This window comes from Leptonychotes weddellii, chromosome 9 (assembly GCF_054177405.1).
Source record: "Leptonychotes weddellii isolate Sample4059 chromosome 9, ASM5417740v2, whole genome shotgun sequence".
Classification (NCBI taxonomy): domain Eukaryota; kingdom Metazoa; phylum Chordata; class Mammalia; order Carnivora; family Phocidae; genus Leptonychotes; species Leptonychotes weddellii.
Genome location: NC_138377.1, coordinates 101262978 through 101280936, shown reverse-complemented (window position 1 = coordinate 101280936; position 17959 = coordinate 101262978). Strand labels below are relative to the sequence as shown.

At 48.2% G+C, this 17959-nt stretch overlaps 1 protein-coding gene across 1 annotated transcript in view; it reads left to right on the top strand.

Annotated features, from left to right (window-relative positions):
* The window catches only part of EDC3 (enhancer of mRNA decapping 3), a 61184-nt gene that overhangs the window by 40681 nt on the left and 2544 nt on the right, over positions 1 to 17959 (top strand). Inside the window, exons 5-6 of the mRNA XM_081831392.1 lie at positions 12551 to 12704; positions 15138 to 15355. Coding sequence (XP_081687518.1) covers positions 12551 to 12704; positions 15138 to 15355 — 372 coding nt within the window. The remainder of the gene's footprint in view (positions 1 to 12550; positions 12705 to 15137; positions 15356 to 17959) is intronic.

The window sequence follows — 17959 nt, the reverse complement described above, 5'->3', positions numbered from 1 at the left end:
TTCCCACTAAACCACATTATTATCTGGGCTTCTTCAAATACAGTTGGAAAACCATTCTTATTGAATGATCTTGAAGAGCTGAAGGAGGAATCATAATCATTTTAATTAAGTAGAGAAGGAACTAAGTACAATATTCATTTTGGTTTGAGGGTTTGAATATAGGGAATATAAATTTAGAACAGTAGTAGCGGTTATAGGACATATTATGGAGATGGCTTAATTACATTTGGAGGAAAGTCAGATATGGCGTGGTTTTTTTGTAGACAGCAGTAAAGCTGTGTTGTATTTGGTTTGCTGAGTATAGAAGTTTGCACGTGCTTTTCATGTGGAAAAAAAGGCTGTCAGGCTAAGAGAGTACCAAATTATTTTTCCATTGTTTGCAGGTGGACTCTGGTGGGCATACCTCTTTACTAAGGTAGTTTCCCTAAGTGGCACTGACATGTGACTTCCTGAACTCCTTTGATTTTTACCACTTGTGTGTAGGCAAACAGCCCAGCTCAGAATCAGGCTTCTGATTCAGTTGCCAGGTGTTAAGCTTTTCAGAGGCAGCCATCATCCAGCAGGTCTGGTTGCATACTCATTTCCTGCTATTCATCTGCCCCTACTGCTCCCCTCTTTTACTGCCCTCATTTGCAAAATAAGCCGCCTCTGCTGGTAGCTCTCTGAGCTGAGGTGGTCCAGTGGTCGGTCGTTGGGTCGGTCATGCAGCAGGTCGTTTCCCTGAATTTCCTGAGCTTGGGGAGATAGAGCCTGCCTTGGAGTGAAGTGGCTAAAAGGGAGAGAATAGTAGCCTCAGGAAAGATTCTCAGATCTAAAAGAGCCTGAGAAAACATTGCTAAAGTAGACAAAGGGGAGGGTGGGAATTTTTTCCTATTACACGTTCCACCTCCCCAATTTGATTTTCACACCTTATTTAATTTAATGACAGAAGTAAAAAGTTTCCTTCTCTTGCATGAAACTATTTTTCCAGAATTGCCGTTAACAAGTGAACAACAAACCACATGAGCTGGTCATCAGCCAAGCGCTCAGGTATGGCGGCATGTGGTGTGCTGGTGACCATTTGCACTTCATTGAGTCATGACAGCGAGAGGTGAGAGGCCCTGCAGTTTCATGCCGTCTGGTTTTCCTCTTTGTCCTCAGCAGTGATAGCAGTGCAAATGAAGCCCTTTTGCCAAGCAGGGTCTATGCTGGAAATAGAGCAAGCAAGCCATTGCCTTGCTGAGCAGCTTCTCCTACAGGTGGTTTTTATCTCTGCTCCAGCAACAAGACCCAAGCCTCAAAGTCGGTTTCTGCTCTTACTCAGATAGTGCCTGGCTGGGGACACTTTTCCACTTGGATCTTCTATGCAGATGTTACAGTCAGAGTAAGGCAAACTATCTAGAATATGTGGGGAAACAACCTAAGACCATCAAATGTTAGTGTTAGGTTACTTGATCGCTTAGTATGATTTTCTCGTTTTACAGATGAGGACATTGAGGCCCAGAGAGATAAAGACTCTCACAAACCTTATCTGTCACATCCTTTCATCTTCGGAAGGTGGCTAAGTTAAAGGGGAGGAAGGACATCGTTTCAGAGGAGAAGGGCAGTGTAACGGCACAACAGACTACAGTCATTTGTCTTTCAGTGTCCTCAGAAACGGGCTGGCTTAGATCAGCGGTTGTGGAGGGTGGCTTGGATAGCTCCCCAACTTTTGGCATTCATGTCCTAGAACCCCAAATACTTTATTTTCTGCTAATCTCCAGGGTAGCAAAAGAAAACCATGTTTCCTACCCATGTGGTGTGATGGCTTGGATCTGAGCATTTTGACAGCTTGCTGCTGGTATCCAGCACATTGACTGCGTGCTGAGTGGTGTCAACAGTTTCCAAGCCATTATGCTATAATTGCTCACACTCCTCTTGGCAACAGGGGAGTGTGTGTGTGTGTGTGTGTGTTATGGGGGCAGTGTTAGAAAAGGTCTGTTGATTGGGAAAACACATTCAGGAAGCAACTAAATTTAGCTCTTTGTTTAACCCAAATCTTTTCTCTCTGGAAAGCCTTTTTGAGTCCTTTGACAGTGCTGCTGTCTCCAACAATCAGAGATTATCAGACATTCCTCCAGCTTGGACTTAGCCTGCTAAATAATGCTATCCAGTGGTCACATACTTGTTTATTAAGTTTGGCTGTAAAATGTGAGATGTGTGTGAGCACTCTGTTCAGTGGTAAGAGGTTCTCAAAGAACACTGGTTAGGAGAGAGGTAAGGCTTCAAAGAAGAATCTTTGCTCAACATTCATATTATTTTAAAAGAAATAGGTTAGTCTAAATACTGTTGCTTATTTTGTGTAAGTCACTCTAAGATCTTGTATTCCTTATTAAGCTGTATTAGGAAGGGGCGCCTGGGTGGCTCATTCGGTTAAGTGTCCGACTCTTGATTTCGGCTCTGATCTCAGGGTCCTGGGATTGAGCCCTTCATGGGGCTCTGTGCTCAGAGGGGAGACTCCCCCCCCATATGCACATGTGCACACATGCGCTCTCTCTCAAATAAATCTTTTTTTTTTTTTTAATAAACCTAAAAAAAAGGTATTAGGAATGGAAGGATACCATATATGCCTGGAGTCCAGTGGTGTGGATGTTAATTACACTGGATGTTGAGAGGCAGGAGAGGTCCTGAAGGCTGGGCTGATCAGGAACAGCTTCACAAAGAGAGGAAGCCTTGAAGCATGGGCAGAATTTCACCAGGCAGAGAGAAAGAGATGTGTGGGTAGGCTGGTAGGTGCTGGTGAATAGTGTGAGTAAAGGGCCGTGTGGGAGATAGGCCATCAGCAGGTTTGGCCAGGAGAGAGAGTGTTTGTGTGGGGGAGTAGCAGGAATTAAATAAGCTTTGGACCACAAGAGCACAGAGCCTTGTGTGCGTATGCTATCCTTGTCCTATGCCATAGGGAACAGCTGAAGGATTCTGAAAATGACATGATCCCAATCTCTTTTAAGAAGACACAGAGTTTTTTTTTTTTTTTTTTTAATTCTATCTATCCATTTGACAGAGAGAAAAAACAAACGGGGAGTGGCAGGCTGAGGGAGAGGGAGAAGCAGGCTCCTTGCAGAGCAGGGAGCCCGATGCGGGGCTCGATCCCAGGACCCTGGGACCATGACCTGAGCCGAAGGCAGATGCTTAACCGACTAAGCCACCCAGGTGCCCCAGGAAGATTCAGAGTCTTCAGGAAGACTGGTCTCATGATAGATTTCAGGGTGGAATGAGAGGAGAGAGACCAGAGTAGGAAGACTAGGTTCATACATAACTAATGTATCAGAGGTTTGGACTCCTTAAAGGAAAGGAAGACAAAGGTGTGAGAGAAGTGATGAAGGGAAATTTGATAGTTGAAAGCAGGTGGAAAAGAGAGTGGAGGATTCAAAGGCATTGAACCTGTGGGGCAGGAAGAATGGCACTGAGAGTCTAGTTGTCGTTAGATTGCCTGTCTGTAGCAGGCCAAGTCTGCATGGTTTTGTGATTTCCCTCCTGCGGTGCTTTGTGGCTGAGCTCGGAGAAAGCAAATAGTAGAGTTACCACACTGAGAGAGAGGTCAGGGAGTTATTAAAAGCTTCAATGAGGAGGCTTCTGTAGAGTCAGAGAATGGAGTTATGTAGCCAAATGGGGGCTACTGAGCCTGTTTCCTTATCTGTAAAGTGGAATAAAATTGTCAATTAAATGAGATCATGTGGAATAGCAGCTAGTACAATGCCCAGTTTACGATTGTTAGTCAGTTTTTGACTTCAAATATGAATTGCAAAGGCTGCCTCAGTAAGGTTATTTCAAAGCATCTACATTTATAAAATTTATACTATGTGTGAGGCACCATTCTAGATCCTCTGGGTAAGTCATTGTCAATACCCCAGGGGCCTTACAGAGTAACCAAATATTAAAGAGTAATTTGTATTACTCTGTAATTAAATTATAGATGTGTATACAAGGTTTGGAGGTGGCAGCAAGGGGATGGTGGGAGTCTGGTTGAGGAGAAGCAACATAGTTATGATCAGTGTCATAGTATTGAAAGTTCATTGGATATTTACAGTGTCACGGGGAACCATTCTAAGCACTTCACGTAGGTCACAATTTTCATGGTGCATCTGTGAGATTTCAGTGTTCTCCCCATTTTGTTATTATCCCCGTTTTGTTGGCGTTAAGTGATCCAGTAAGACTTTGAAATCAGGAATGACTTTAAAGTGTCTCGAATTCTTCATTTTCTGAGTGCTAATAAATTTTTCTTGGGTATATTAATTCAAGAACCCTTCCTATTGGGTAGAATTCCTATTTAACTTCCACCATTTGTTTTCCACTCTGTAGCCTCCTTCTGTCCTCAAGTGTTTAGAAGCCCAGATGGGAGGCAGTGGGGTGCTGTTGGTGAAGACAGTGAATCTCTGTGGTTGTCCCATTTGCTTTCTTGAAGGGTGTTCCTTTGCCTCCATACTATCTGCTGAGATTTGGGGAGCAGCAAGTATATGAGGAGGATGACATGAAATAGAGGTTTTTGTTTTTTTAAGTTTTTTAAAATTTATTTGACAGAGAGAGACACAGCGAGAGAGGGAACATAAGCAGGGCGGGTGGGAGAGGGAGAAGCAGGCTTCTTGCGGAGCAGGGAGCCCGATGCGGGGCTTGATCCCACTGGGACCATGACCTGAGCCGAAGGCAGACGCTTAATGACTGAGCCACCCAGGCACCCCTGAAGTAGAGTTACTGTTTACTGTCTTGAAAAAGGATCAAGTCCAAGTTTGAGTGAGGCACTCTCTTAAACATGCCCATTTCTTTTGGTAAAAGCAGTTCTGGTTCCTGCTCTGAAGGGGAGCTGCTGGTGAAGCCACAGTCGGTTTGTTCCTGCTGCTTTATGGCTTATCTCTTTACTCTTCCCACCTTGGCTAGCTAAATCTTTGAACTTTTTTTTTTTTTTTAATTTATTTGACAGAGAGAGACACAGTGAGAGAGGGAACACAAGCAGGGGGAGTGGGAGAGGGAGAAGCAGGCTTCCCGCTGAGCAGGGAGCCCGACGTGGGGCTCGATCCCAGGACCCTGGGATCATGACCTGAGCCGAAGGCAGACGCTTAACGGCTGAGCCACCCAGGCGCCCCTAAATCTTTGAACTTAAGTGAGGGTGTGTCTTGCTCTCAGGACAAGCTTGACATTCACGTTTGAGGCTGGCAGTTGTCTTCCACACCTAGTGTTCCATTTCTGCCTCTGAGCTCTGGCTGCCTTCTTTTGCTTCTTGTCACCAAGAGTCCCTTAAGAAATATTCTGATGCTTTTAAGACCAGCAGTTTGCTTCTCTCTTGAAGAACAGATAATCAGGAAATCTGCTTTGGGTTTGTATGTGTGTTCAGCAGGAATTCAGGAAGAAATAAATCTTTGAGTTTAGAAGTGGCCATTGAAGAATTTCATCCTAAAGGTAGTGAGACCTCCTTCAGCAAATGTGCTTCTCAGAGCCCCAGGGACACATCCAGAGGTAAATTCTGGGAGATGTTCTGGATCAGAACGCCTGCACTGACACATCTGTGCTGCAGCAGGTGCCACTGTAGCTTTTCATGGAACAGAGTTAAGGAACCTAGTTTCTGAAATGAAGCTAGTGTCTCTGCAGGCAGACTTTCTTGACAGTGACTTGGTTGATTTTAGGAACCTCAGGTTCTAATCAGATCGCCCGGTGCCAGGAGTTGAAGGAGTAGTCAGCCCTTTAGTGTGGTGTCCTTCAGAGTTTCTGGGCCTGGAGAATCAGGTGGATACTTGTCATAGGCCTTGGCCTTAGAGCCTTCTGAAGTCTGGGCCTGCCTACTACTCTAAGCCAGACTTCACATCAGCCTTGGGGCTCCGGCAGGGAATTTGCATCTGCACAGGTCATCCAGATTCCAGCTTGGGGAACTTTGTTCATGGTTCCTCCCCACTCCACCTGGAGTGCTCTCTCTCCCTCCTGTTCTGACTACAGTCCTGCCTGCCTTTCCAGGCATGGTTGAGAATTTGAACCTATCGCCTGCATCTCCTGGTTGAGATTTTTAAATTTTTATTTATTTGTCAGAGAGCGAGCACAAGCAGGGGCAGTGGCAGAAGCAGAGGGAGAGGGAGAGGGAGAAGCAGGCTCCCCGCCAAGCAAGGAGCCCGATGGGGGACTCCATCCCAGGACCTGGGATCATGACCTGAGCCGAAGGCAGACACTTCACCGACTGAGCCACCCAGGTGTCCTGCAGCTCCTGGTTTGAAATCTATACTTTACACGTGTGCTCAGGATAACAGTTTAGTGTATTTTCTGGTATTTGCACATATATATTTTCTGTTTTCAGCTAGGTTGTAAGACTGTGGGAAACAGGGTTTGTTTTTGTATTTTTTTACTTTACTCTCTTGTCTCCTGCCACTCCCCACCCTACCACTGGCTTGATGTGTTAGCTGGTCATCTTTGAAGGCACTTAACTCTCTCTTTTCTCCCCACAACTTATTTACTTATTTATTTTAAAATACTTTAGCCTTCTTTTTTTCCCTTAAAATTTTTATTTATTTATTTGAGAGAGAGAGGGAGAGAGTACAAGCGGTGGGGAGGGGCAGAAGGAGAGAGAGAAGCAGACTCCTTGCTGAGCCGGGAGCCCAACACTGGGCTCTATCCCAGGACCCTGAGATCAAGACCTAAATCATGACTTGAGCCAAAGGCAGAAACTTAACCGACCGAGCCACCCAGGTTCCTCCCACCAAAAAACTTTTTTATGTTGAACAATTTTACACTTTAAGTTGCTAGAATAGTATAATGAACATCATGCATTCTTCATTTAGATTCACCTATTAATATTTGCCACATTTGGGCGCCTGGGTGGCTCAGTCGTTAAGCGTCTGCCTTCAGCTCAGGTCATGATCCCGGGGTCCTGGGATCGAGTCCCACATCCGGCTCCCTGCTCAGCGGGAGGCCTGCTTCTCCCTCTCCCACTCCCCCTGCTTATGTTCCTGTTCTCGCTGTCTCTCTCTGTCATATAAATAAATAAAATCTTTAAAAAAAAAAATATTTGCCACATTTACTTTATATTAACACAAGCGCATACCTGAACCACTTGAGATTTAGTTGCTCTCATTACATTTCGTTACATTACCCCTACATACCTCCCTGTACATTCAGTAGGATGTTGCTCTTACAACCACACTGTAAGATTGCTCTCAGGAAACAAGAGTTAACACAAAATATTATCTAATATACATTCCTTATCCACAGCTCTCCAGTTGTCCCAATCGTGTCCTTTATAGCTGTATTTTTAGTCAACAGTTGTGCATTACATCATATGAGATGTAGTCGAGATACAGTTGTATCTCTTTTGTTTCCTTTAACCAGGAGAGTTCCCACAACTTTTGTCATCTCTTGTGATATTGACATTTATGAAGAGTCTAGGCCAGTTGATTTGCAGAATATCCCTTAGTTTTATTTACTGATTGTTCTTTTTTTTTTTTTTTTAAGATTTATTTATTTATTTGAGAGAGAGAGAGCACACAGATGGAGAGGGAGAGGAAGAAGCAGACTCCCTGCTGAGCAGGGAACCCGATGCGGGACTTGATCCCAGGACTCTGGGATCATGGCCCTAGCCAAAGGCAGACACTTAACCAGTTGAGCCACCCAGTGATTGTTCCTTTTGATTCCTGTGATTTATGTTCCATGTGATTCATGTTAAACATTTTCCCCACGATTTTGGTGGGGCTCTGTCCTTTTCAGGGTATCACATCGTAAGAATATACAGTGTCAGTTTGTCTTACCATTGGGGCTGAGTTAATCACTTGGGTGAGGTATCGTCCACCGGGTTTCTTCTTTGTAAGGATACTTCTCCCCTTCATAATTAATAAGCCATCTTGTCAGGAGGTCCTTTACCTCTTGAGTCCAAAGCTTGTTTCAGTGGAGCTTTAACCTGAAGGAATGAGGTCCAGGGTGGACAGAGGGTTTGTCTAGTTGTAAATGGGGGAGGGGAAAGAATCTGAAACATCTCACCCACACTTACCTTTGGTTACAGTGGGGCTCTTACCCAGCTGCAGAATGGAACTCGCTGAGGCAGTTGTACAGGTTTCCTTCCCATTCTTTCATTAATTTTCCACACACATTTATGTAGACCCGACCAGGCCCTGTGCTGACAGTGAGGGCACCGTGAAGAACAGGCTAGCGCAGTGAGCAAGACAGACTCGGTCACTGCCTTCATGGAGCTTGCAGTCTGGCAAAGTGGATGGTCCAAAACGAAAAAACAGTTATTTACAAGTTGTGTTCAGTACAGTGAAGAAAATAAGCAGCCTGCTGAGACTGAGGGATATTTAAGAAGAGGGGGAGAAGAAGAATGAGGGACTTCTTTTTTTTTTTTTAAAGATTTTATTTATTCATTTGAGACACAGAGATACAGAGAGAGAGAAAGCATGAGCAGGGAGAGAGGCAGAGGCAGAGGGAGAAGCAGGCTCCTCGCTGAGCCAGAAGCCCGGTGTGGGGCTCGATCCCAGGACCCTGGGATCATGACCTGAGCTGAAGGCAGACGCTTAACCATCTGAGCCACCCAGGCGCCCCGAATGAGGGACTTCTTTAAGAAAAATGAGGGACCAGCTATGAGTGTGGGTAGAATATTGGAAGAGAGAAAAGAGTCCCAGGAGAGGGGACATGCTTCCTGAGGCCAGAAGGGACTTGGAATATGTTTAGGAACCAGAAGGCAGCCAAGGTGCCTTGGAGCATGGTGGGAGTTGGGGCCCAAGGTAAAGGGGGTGAAATAAACAGGGGCCAGATCATGGAGGCCTTGTGGGCCCTAGTAAAGAGTATTGAGTATTTAGGCTTCTTGTAACAAATCCTTCTTTCAGAGATACAGTTGACACCAAATTTCATTTTGTGTAGATTTCATGTAAATCTACAGGGGCTCTCTTGTACAGTGTGGGTCTGAGGGTATGAATTTACTGGTTTATACTCCTGAAAAGAACCTGTGTGTTTAACTATAGAGAACACACTGATGGCTACCAGAGGGGAGGTGGGCCGGGGGTGGGGTGCGGATATGGGTGAAATAGGTGATGGGGATTAAGGAGTACACTTGCTGTGATGAGCACTGGGTGATTAAAGTAAGAACTTAAAAAACCAAACCAAACCAGTGTGATATCCCCCCACAGTTGTGTGATCCCCACAGAATGGAATCAGAATTCATAGCCCTGGGGAAATCACATGCCCTCATTGAGGCATTGAGCCTTCAGTGAGCTGTGCTCCTCATTGGTAACACATGGGGCGCACACAGCCTTTCTCACTAAAGGGCCGTGTCAGTGTGAGGACTGAGTTTAGATCTGAGCTGACATTTTGTTGTGGGAGTCTTGTCACACAACCAGAAGGCTGGGAGGTTTGAAGGACAGGGAGGGATGTACATGCAGAAGCTGCTGGAGAAGGTTTGGACATGGTGCTTGAGGGTGTGAGAACGAGGCTGAGACCTTAAGTCGTATGTACTGGAAGGAGCCTGTGGAAGTGAGAAAGACCTGAAGAAGGGGAGGCCGCAGCAGGCACTGTGGTGGCTGGCCTGTGAGGTTGCAGGGCCCTGGCCTCATGATGTGGAGTGAGCTGTCTGGGGAGGAGTCTTGTCTCCCAGCCTGTACAGAGTGTGCTTAAACTGTTTTCCTGGATACCCTAAGGTTAATCAGATCCTAAGATGTGCTCTGCTTGTCACGAACTGGCTGTAATTATATCTCCCTTTCTTGTTTCACCGACAGCTGTAAAATACATAGTGAGAGAAACCCTACCAACTGATTTTACTGCCTTGGTTCCAGAACAATAAAGATCCACCTGCCAGCCCAAACATAATTAGGCTTGGCTCATGTTCAGGCTTTGGCAATGTTATTGTTTGCCATTTACACGCTATGTTCTTGGTTCCCTTCCTTTGGAGTTTATTTTATTCCCTCTGCCTGTTTCTGATAAGCCAGTCTGACTGGTGGTGGGACTTGATGTGTAAATGTTGAAAAGGAACATTTTGTGGTGCTTGCACATTCCTCTCAGAGAAACTGAGTAGGGTACTGTGGAGTCCTAGGCCCTGTAACTGGCAGACTGAGGAGAAGGGATCCTGGCCTTGTCTTGCCCTAGGCTACAAAGTGTGCCAGTTCATCAGCAGTGCTGCCCACCATCAGTGAGCTCCCTGCTGGAGCAGCCAGCCAGCCGGGGTGTGGGCTCTGCTCTCCTCTCCCTGTACTGTGAGTTTTGTACCTTTCAGGACTGTGAGGAGAAAATGCTCAGCCTGCCTCCAGAGAGCCCTCGGAATAGGAGAGGGAGGTGCCCTGTACCTGCACCACAAGACGTAGACCCACAAAGAATGCTTGATTTGTAGGGTGACATGCTCAGGACTCCCTACCTTGGTCCGTTTCAGAGTCAACAGAAAGCAAATAAATGGGTGAAGAAATGCACAGGGTCAAGGGGAAGCTCTCTCTTGCGTGACTTTGCAGGTAAAGAGGGTGTTTGAGGTAGACATGACTTGTCTGACAGGTTTAAGGTTGTTAGTGGCTTAGGACTCCTGAGAATTCCTTTGGCTTTTCACACTGCTATCAATGATTCCTAATTAGTTCCGATAATCTGTGCGTGCCTGGAGCAGGCCATAAAAATGGCTGTTTTAATCAGCTGTTGACATGCAAGGTCAGGCTGCAGCCTCCAGCACTGGCACTTAGGACTGACATTTCAGAAAGAGAGAAGAGACCATCCATGTTCCTAATGGCAGTGTTTGTGCCAAGGCCGGGATAGGACTCAGGCAGGTAGAAGGCTTCAGTTAACCAACAGGATAGCGTTAATTTTGATGTGTAGACATCTTTCTTATTGTCATTACTACATTGAGTTATTATTTCGCCTTCCTTTGAGAGGATATATATATACCTTAGTGCTTTGGGCTCAGTCTTCGTGCTTGGATTCCTGTTGTTCAAATGTACCGCCATAGCCTCGTTCTGTGTGATTTTAAGAGTCTGTGGAGGCAGGGCTGGATATCTGATAGAACTTCAAGAAATTATTTCTGAAATGATCAGGGAGGAAGACAAGTTTTTCTAGACAGGGCTTTGCAACCAATAGGATAGATGATGAACTTCCTGAAAACTTCTACCATAGAGTTAGGCCAGACCAGAAATAGCACTAGGTTTGCATCATTTGTATGTTTGAGTACTTGATGAGAACTCACCTCTGTTGATAAATGTAGCTGAAGCAAGTTGAAGAGATGGGGGCCAAAGAAGTAAAGGGTTTATTTCCCTGCTTGGAGGAGTTTACAGTCCAGTATAGATGAAGACACAGGATCTGAAAAGGCATCTGATCCAGCCAGACAAAACTAGTTACATGCAGTCCCACGATGACTTGCTAATTGGAATCTGTATGTGTTGGTCTGTCAGCCAGTGAGGCCAAATGGGGATCTTTGGCAAAGGTCTGCTCCCTTGGGGCCAGGTCAGTGGCTTGTGGTATTTGTAAGATGGCATTGGTTGCCAAGACGAGCTGCTCATTACAGATCACAGTTTTTTACTTTGGCGTTTCTTTCCTGTCCTGGTTTTCTGGGCCCTGAAATGGCACCTGTTGGTGCTAATGCAGGTTAAGACTCTTTCAAGTGTCTCAGCTGCTGCAGACTTTGGCCTTATAAACCAAGTATTTTCCATGCTCTACTTTCAGTGATTCTCCCTAACCTTAATAGAGTTCCTTTCTTTATGGCAACTGTTCAAGATTCTTCTGAGTAGGTTGCTTTCCATGTACTCTTGCCCTGAGGTTTGAGTATTAGGTTACATTCGCCCCCAAATGTGGGGAGAAAATGACAAATTATTTGAAAAAACAAGTTGCTCATTAAATTTCTTAAGCAAAGAGGAAGGGCTAAGTAGAAGGAGGAGGAAGAGGAAGTGGGGAGCAGATGGGATGAGCAAGTCATCCAGCCGAGACCTGGGACAGCACAGCGGGGGCAGAGGGTCTAGAGGCTTGGCATCTGTTCCACTTGTGGGGAAGGAGGAGTCTGCTCGCGAGGACAGTCCCACTGCCAGGGGTGCCATTCCCCCCACTCGGGGAAAAGACTGTTCTCTTCTGACGTGGCACACAGGCTGCTGTTCGCAGGCTGTGCCAGCCCTTCCCTGTAATAACCTGAGAGATCCGGGTAGCTTTGGCTTCTATGGTCTGAAGCAGAACTGTTAGAGGGGGGCGCCTGGGTGGCTCAGTCGGTTATCGGCTCAGGTCGTGATCCCAGGGGCCTGGGATGGAGACCCGTGTCAGGCTCCCTGCTCCGCGGGGAGTCTGCTCATCCCTCTCCCTCTGCTCCTCCCCCTGCTCCTGCTCGTGGGTGCCTGCATGCACGTGCTCTCTCTCTCAAATAAAATCTTAAAGAATCAAGTGCTAAGACAGCTTAAGCTTGTCCCTGCTCTTTGGGACCGGGCACAAGTTGTTACTTCCCCACCCACTACTCTGGGGGGCTCCATGGTGCACCTCCACCCCACATTAGGCCGACAGGCCAGGGGAGGGCCAGTCTCAGAGTCTTGGCTTTCACAGAATCCTGGCTCAAGTACAAACATTTGTGGATCTGGTTTCCTGTAATCACTTTCCCTTTCTCTCTTCACCTCCTTTTGAACTGCAGACTCTGGCCTGGTTGTCCCAAGTGTTTCCTATGAACTGCATAAAAAGCTGTTGTCTGTGGCTGAGAAGCACGGGTTGACTCTGGAGCGGAGACTGGAGATGACAGGAGTGTGCGCCAGCCAGATGGCCCTGACGCTGCTCGGAGGACCCAACAGGTAAACTCCTCTGGACTGGCGGGGGCTACGCGTGGGGAGGTGCTGCTCTGCTGGAGGAGTTTGTCGGTGTGTGTCTCTCTGTGAAGTCCCTTTCCTGGGTGCTCTGAGGGTTTTGTTTGCCCCTCTTACCCACCTCCCGGAAGTCCTCATTCTTCTCTCAGCAACCTGCCCTTTGACCCTTTCTTTCCTGATAACAGCTGGCTTTGACACTCCTGCTGGCTACCAGAGGCCTGCCTTCCAAGAGCCTTCAGAGACTCAGCCTTTGGCACTTGTCCTTCACTCAGAGATCAACCCCGAGTTCCATACCTGAGAACTTCTAGAACCACCCAGTGGGAGAGCTGGAGTTTGGTGCCTTCCTACCTGCCCTCTGGGCCCATATGTCAAAAGCAGTGCTTAATTTTATTTGTGGTCATTTACTGATATCATGTGCCAATCCTTGTGCTAGGATGAGGGACACAAAGAAGAATAAAATACTACACCTGCCCTCTGGAAGGCTAGTGAGGTCTCCAGAAAGTACATTGTGGTGGTAGAGGAAACAGAGGATCATCTGGGAAGCCGCAGTAGCATCCAAGCGGAGTCCTGCGGAGGAGGGGGGATTAACAGAGGCAGCAGGCAGGGCGAGGAGTCTGGGTCTGAGTAGCCTGTGCCGAGGTCGGACAGAACAGAGCCCGTGGTCGTGGCTGGGATCTGTGAAGTCATTCTCTGGGACTGGGAAGTAGGGCTTTGCAACAGCTTTGCGGTAGGGAGCTGAGCTGCCGACGGGATTTCAGAAACAGCAGCGTGGGGGCAGGGTGTGAATGTCCTCACCCCATCACATTGCCCTCTAGCCAGCTTCTTGGGGCTAGTTGTCCTTGGACCTGGCTTTTCTCGCTGCCTCTGACCTCTCAGAAGGGCCATCTCCTGCAGCTCCTTTGAGAAGGATCACCACAGCTAGTAATCTGCTTCATGTGGGTCCAGTACCATGCAGTTTGTCACTGTGCTTTCACAGCTGTGTTTAATTTGGTCCTCATGACTTCACCTTGAAGGTAAATAGTAGCCTGGTGTTTGAGGATGAGCAAGCTAAGGCTCAGAGAGCAGAAAGGCTTGGCCACATTGGCACTGCTGGTACGTAGTGGAGCCAGGTCTCCCATCCAGATAGGTCTGTTTCCAGGGTCTGGACCCTGCCCTCTGCTGTCGGCTGTGTGATGCCAGGGTCTGCTTTGAGTCCTCCGATGGGGGATGCCTCTGTGAGAGGAAGAGTCTTCAGGAACAGACATGGGTGAGTCAGATGCCACAACTCAGGTGTCTGTCTGAAGGGAGAAGTGCTCATCATACTTCCTTAACATGCAGACATAGTGCGGGAAATGAATGGTTTGGTATATATGCAGAGTATATTGCTAAATTCCCCCAAATGTATTTGGAGCACAGGGGCTTCCTCTCTGGAACAGCATCTGTCATCTGCCTCCCTTTGGGAGACTAGTAAGTGACTGTCATTGCTAAGGAGGGACCTAAGCCCGTTTCTTGCTGTCCATCTCCCCCTGCCTTCCACCCTGGAGGCAGACCGCACTGCCTGTGAGTTGGGAACAGCTCCAGAGTTAATCTTCCAAACCTCCTTACCTATGGCTCAGCTTTGGATGGCAGGATCTGGAAATGACTTCATCAGGAAGTGGATATCCAAGGGAGCTGCCAGTGTAGGAGACCAGGAAGCCCCTAGCCTGCTGCCTCCTCTGTGACCTGAGCTGTCACAGGTCAGGCCCTGTTCTAAGTACTATATGTGCGTTGATGCACACAGCATCCCGTGGAAGATCCCGTTAGTATCTAGTGTTGCCCTTATTTCGCTTACTGGCAGCTCAGTAAAGAGAACTTGGCCTGGCACCTGGTGGAGGATGATTTAGAACGGCCCCGTTTGGTCCTCGCTGTGAGTTTCTTAGGAGTTGAGCCAGAGTAATCCTGGAAGAGGTGAGCCTTGAGCTGGATTTCAAAGAAAAGGTGGGTCAGAGTTTGACAAGTGAAGGGCTTTCTGGGCAGGGGACATCCTCTGAGGAGAAGCAAGAAAGCCTTACAAGAATAGCAGAGAGTGAGGCCAGGGAAGAAGAGCCAGGAGGGCTGTCGAGGTGGAGAAGCCTCTTTGCTAATCAGAGTTTGGACCTCACAGGTCCCACAGAACAGTTACGTGTTTCTGGTCAGAGAGCAGTGTTCTGGCAACAGTGTTCTATGGAATGAGATCTGGGTGAACTGCCTAGTGAGAGGACCCAGCAGATGAAGTGACACTGGGGTGTGGGACCGTGGGAATGCCACCCTGTAGTCCTGGAGTTCGGTGGCTTTTCACCCCCTCTGGGACCTGGGGCTGCCAAGAACTTGAAGAGCGACAGGTGCTGAGAGGTACTCGTCTGGTTTAGGGTGTAGGGATTGGTAGGTCTGCAGCTGATAATGCTAATTTACCTTCTGTTCCAGGTTGAATCCCAAAAATGTTCACCAGAGGCCCACAGTGGCCCTGCTGTGTGGCCCCCATGTGAAAGGGGCTCAGGGGATCAGCTGTGGAAGGCACCTGGCCAACCATGATGTCCAGGTCATCCTCTTCCTGCCCAACTTTGTCAAGATGCTGGAGTCCATCACCAACGAGCTGTCTCTCTTCAGCAAGACCCAAGGCCAACAAGTATCTAACCTCAAAGGTGAGCGCTTGCGTAGGGCTGGGCTAGGGCCTCGGCCTCCTCCCTCCTCACGTAGTTTGATGGTCTGATGCTGCTGCCCAGTGGCGACAGGTGGAACATCACAGATGTAAGGCGTGCTCTGCCTGTTAGGAGTCTTTGTACACAAAGGAAATACTTTGGGTGTTGACTTGCTTACTTCCCATCCCTTCGCTGTCCTCCCTCTCCCACTGCTCAGATGGAGAGCTGGGGACCCACTTGTTCACTTTACAAACATTTACGGAACAGGCACTACTCCTGACACTGAGGATGTGGCAGTAGACTTTTTTTTTTTTAATTCATGCTTCATTCTACTTAGGACATTGGACAAAGAGACAAGTAACCTTTCTATTAGGCCAGATGGTGGTATTACAGAGACAAAGTAGGGAAGGGAGCTAGAGATGGTTGGAGGGTTGGAGGGTTGCGTAAGGAGTAGCAGACAGACATTTCAGGGTCAGGTGGTGAAGGGCCTATGGATCACTGTAAGGGTTTGCACTTTTACCCTAGCTGAGATGGAGAGCCACTGGAGGAATAAGTAGCAGGAAGGTAGAATTCAGCTCAGATTCCAAATGATCCTCCAGCTGCTCTTTGGGAGTAGACTAGAGGTCTACAAAGAGAGGTGTTAAGAGGCTATCGTGCGAAACCAGAAGGAGATGCTGGTGGCTGTGTGTAAGCCCCGATGATCTCAACCAGCTGGTGGTAGTGGGAGAAGAGGTGAAGGGGGGTTAGTTTCTTTTCTTTTTTTTTTTTAAAGATTTTATTTATTTATTTGACAGAGAGAGACACAGCGAGAGAGGGAACACAAGCAGGGGGAGTGGGAGAGGGAGAAGCAGGCTCCCCACCGAGCAGGGAGCCCGATGCGGGACTCGATCCAGGGACTCCAGGATCATGACCTGAGCCGAAGGCAGTCGCTTAACCAACTGAGCCACCCAGGCGCCCCAGGGGGGTTAGGTTCTAAGTTAGTTTTGGAGCTAGAGGCTGCAGATTGGATGTAAGGGATGTGACGGGGAAGGGTTAAGAACGACTGCAAGGTGTTTGGCCTGAGTGACCAGAACGATGGAGGTGCCATCCTGAGATGGGAAGACTTGTGGGAGGAGGTTTGGGGAGGAAGGTGCCTGTTGGATATACAGGTGGAAATGTTGACTGACACAGATGAGTCCGCAGGTAGGTGAAGGGGTCAAGCCTGGAGTGCCGAGTGTGTAGGTGGGAATGAGCCCTAACGAGCCTGGATAAGCTATCTTCTAGGAAGAGGTAGGGAAGTTGTTAAGTGAGTTCTTTGTTTAGAAGTCAGGGAGTTGAGAGAGCAGCTCAGGAGACAGGGAGGGAGAAGGAAAAGCAGGAGAGCCTGGCACCTGGAAGGCAAGTGAAGACGGGGGTGTGGTGCGGTCAGCTCTGCCAGCAAGCTGCTCTAGGTTAGGCTCAGATGAAGGCTGAGAATCGACCACTGGATCTTGCTGTGTGGAAGCCCCTGATGATTTCAACCAGAGCAATTTCAAGTGGGGTAGGGTGGAGGGGACAAAGTGATTGGAGTGGGTTTTAGTGAGAGTGGGGGAGGAGAAGAGAGAAGAAATATGAAGAAAGGGCCTTGCCAGGGGTCAGATGGCAAGTTGGGGCCAGACCCTGGGCCAGAACCTCAGTCTCCTCTCAGGCCAGGCTCCTGTGTGCACGTGGAAAGTAAGACCCCGTTCTTACTCTTGAAAGCCTACTGGCCCCCGGCAACATCCCCCCACCCCGTTGTCCTGGTGGTCTGTTCTAAGTAAGGAAGCCCTGAGTCCCTAATTGAGAAATATCATTAGTGTAGCCAGGAGGCAGGTCTGCTCTGGGTTCCCCCGCTTGAGATCTGTAACATGAAGCCTTGTTTTAGGCAATTCTTCCTCTGGCTACCTAAAAGCTTTCTGGTTTCAACTCCAAGAGCCAAGTCTGAGGGATGCTGACCTTGAATTTGGTCTGATTTCTCCTATTCTCAAATTATCCTCTTAGGCTGGTCAAGACTTACATAGTTGTTGAGACATCTCTTCTTATGCTGTCCCTCCCAGAGGCTTGGTTTGAGCAGAGAAACTTTTTTAAGTGCCTGGAGAAGTGATCGGTTCCCTCCCTATCCCTAAGATTGGGCTGTAAGGAGAGCCCATTTTGATGACATGGGGTGGGGGCGCGGGGCGGGATGCAGCAAGACCAGGCTGGCTCCGGTTGGGTGAGGAGGCTAACCCAAGGCTCTGGCCTGCTTGCAGTTCTTGGGCCACTCAGCACATGGCCGTCAGCCCATTTCTGCTGGGCTCTGGGAAGGGCTCCCTGGGAGGGCTCACTCGGCAGTCGGCTCCCCCTTCTCAGAGCTCATAATGTACCCAGGGTGTTAGTCGGATGTGCATCTGCTGCACCCAGAGACGACCTGCACGGCCAGCAGCACGGCGCTTCGGCCTGGGGGCTCCACGAGGATGGTGGTCCATCAGGCTGACACGTCCTTAGTCTCTGGTACCCAGCCCAACCTTGGAAGTCCTGGGGCCTGGCCCAGCCTTGAGAAAGCCAGCCTGTGGCGAGGCCTCGGAGTGGTGTCAGAACAAGACCCCCTTGGGGCCATCTGGGTTCTAGTCC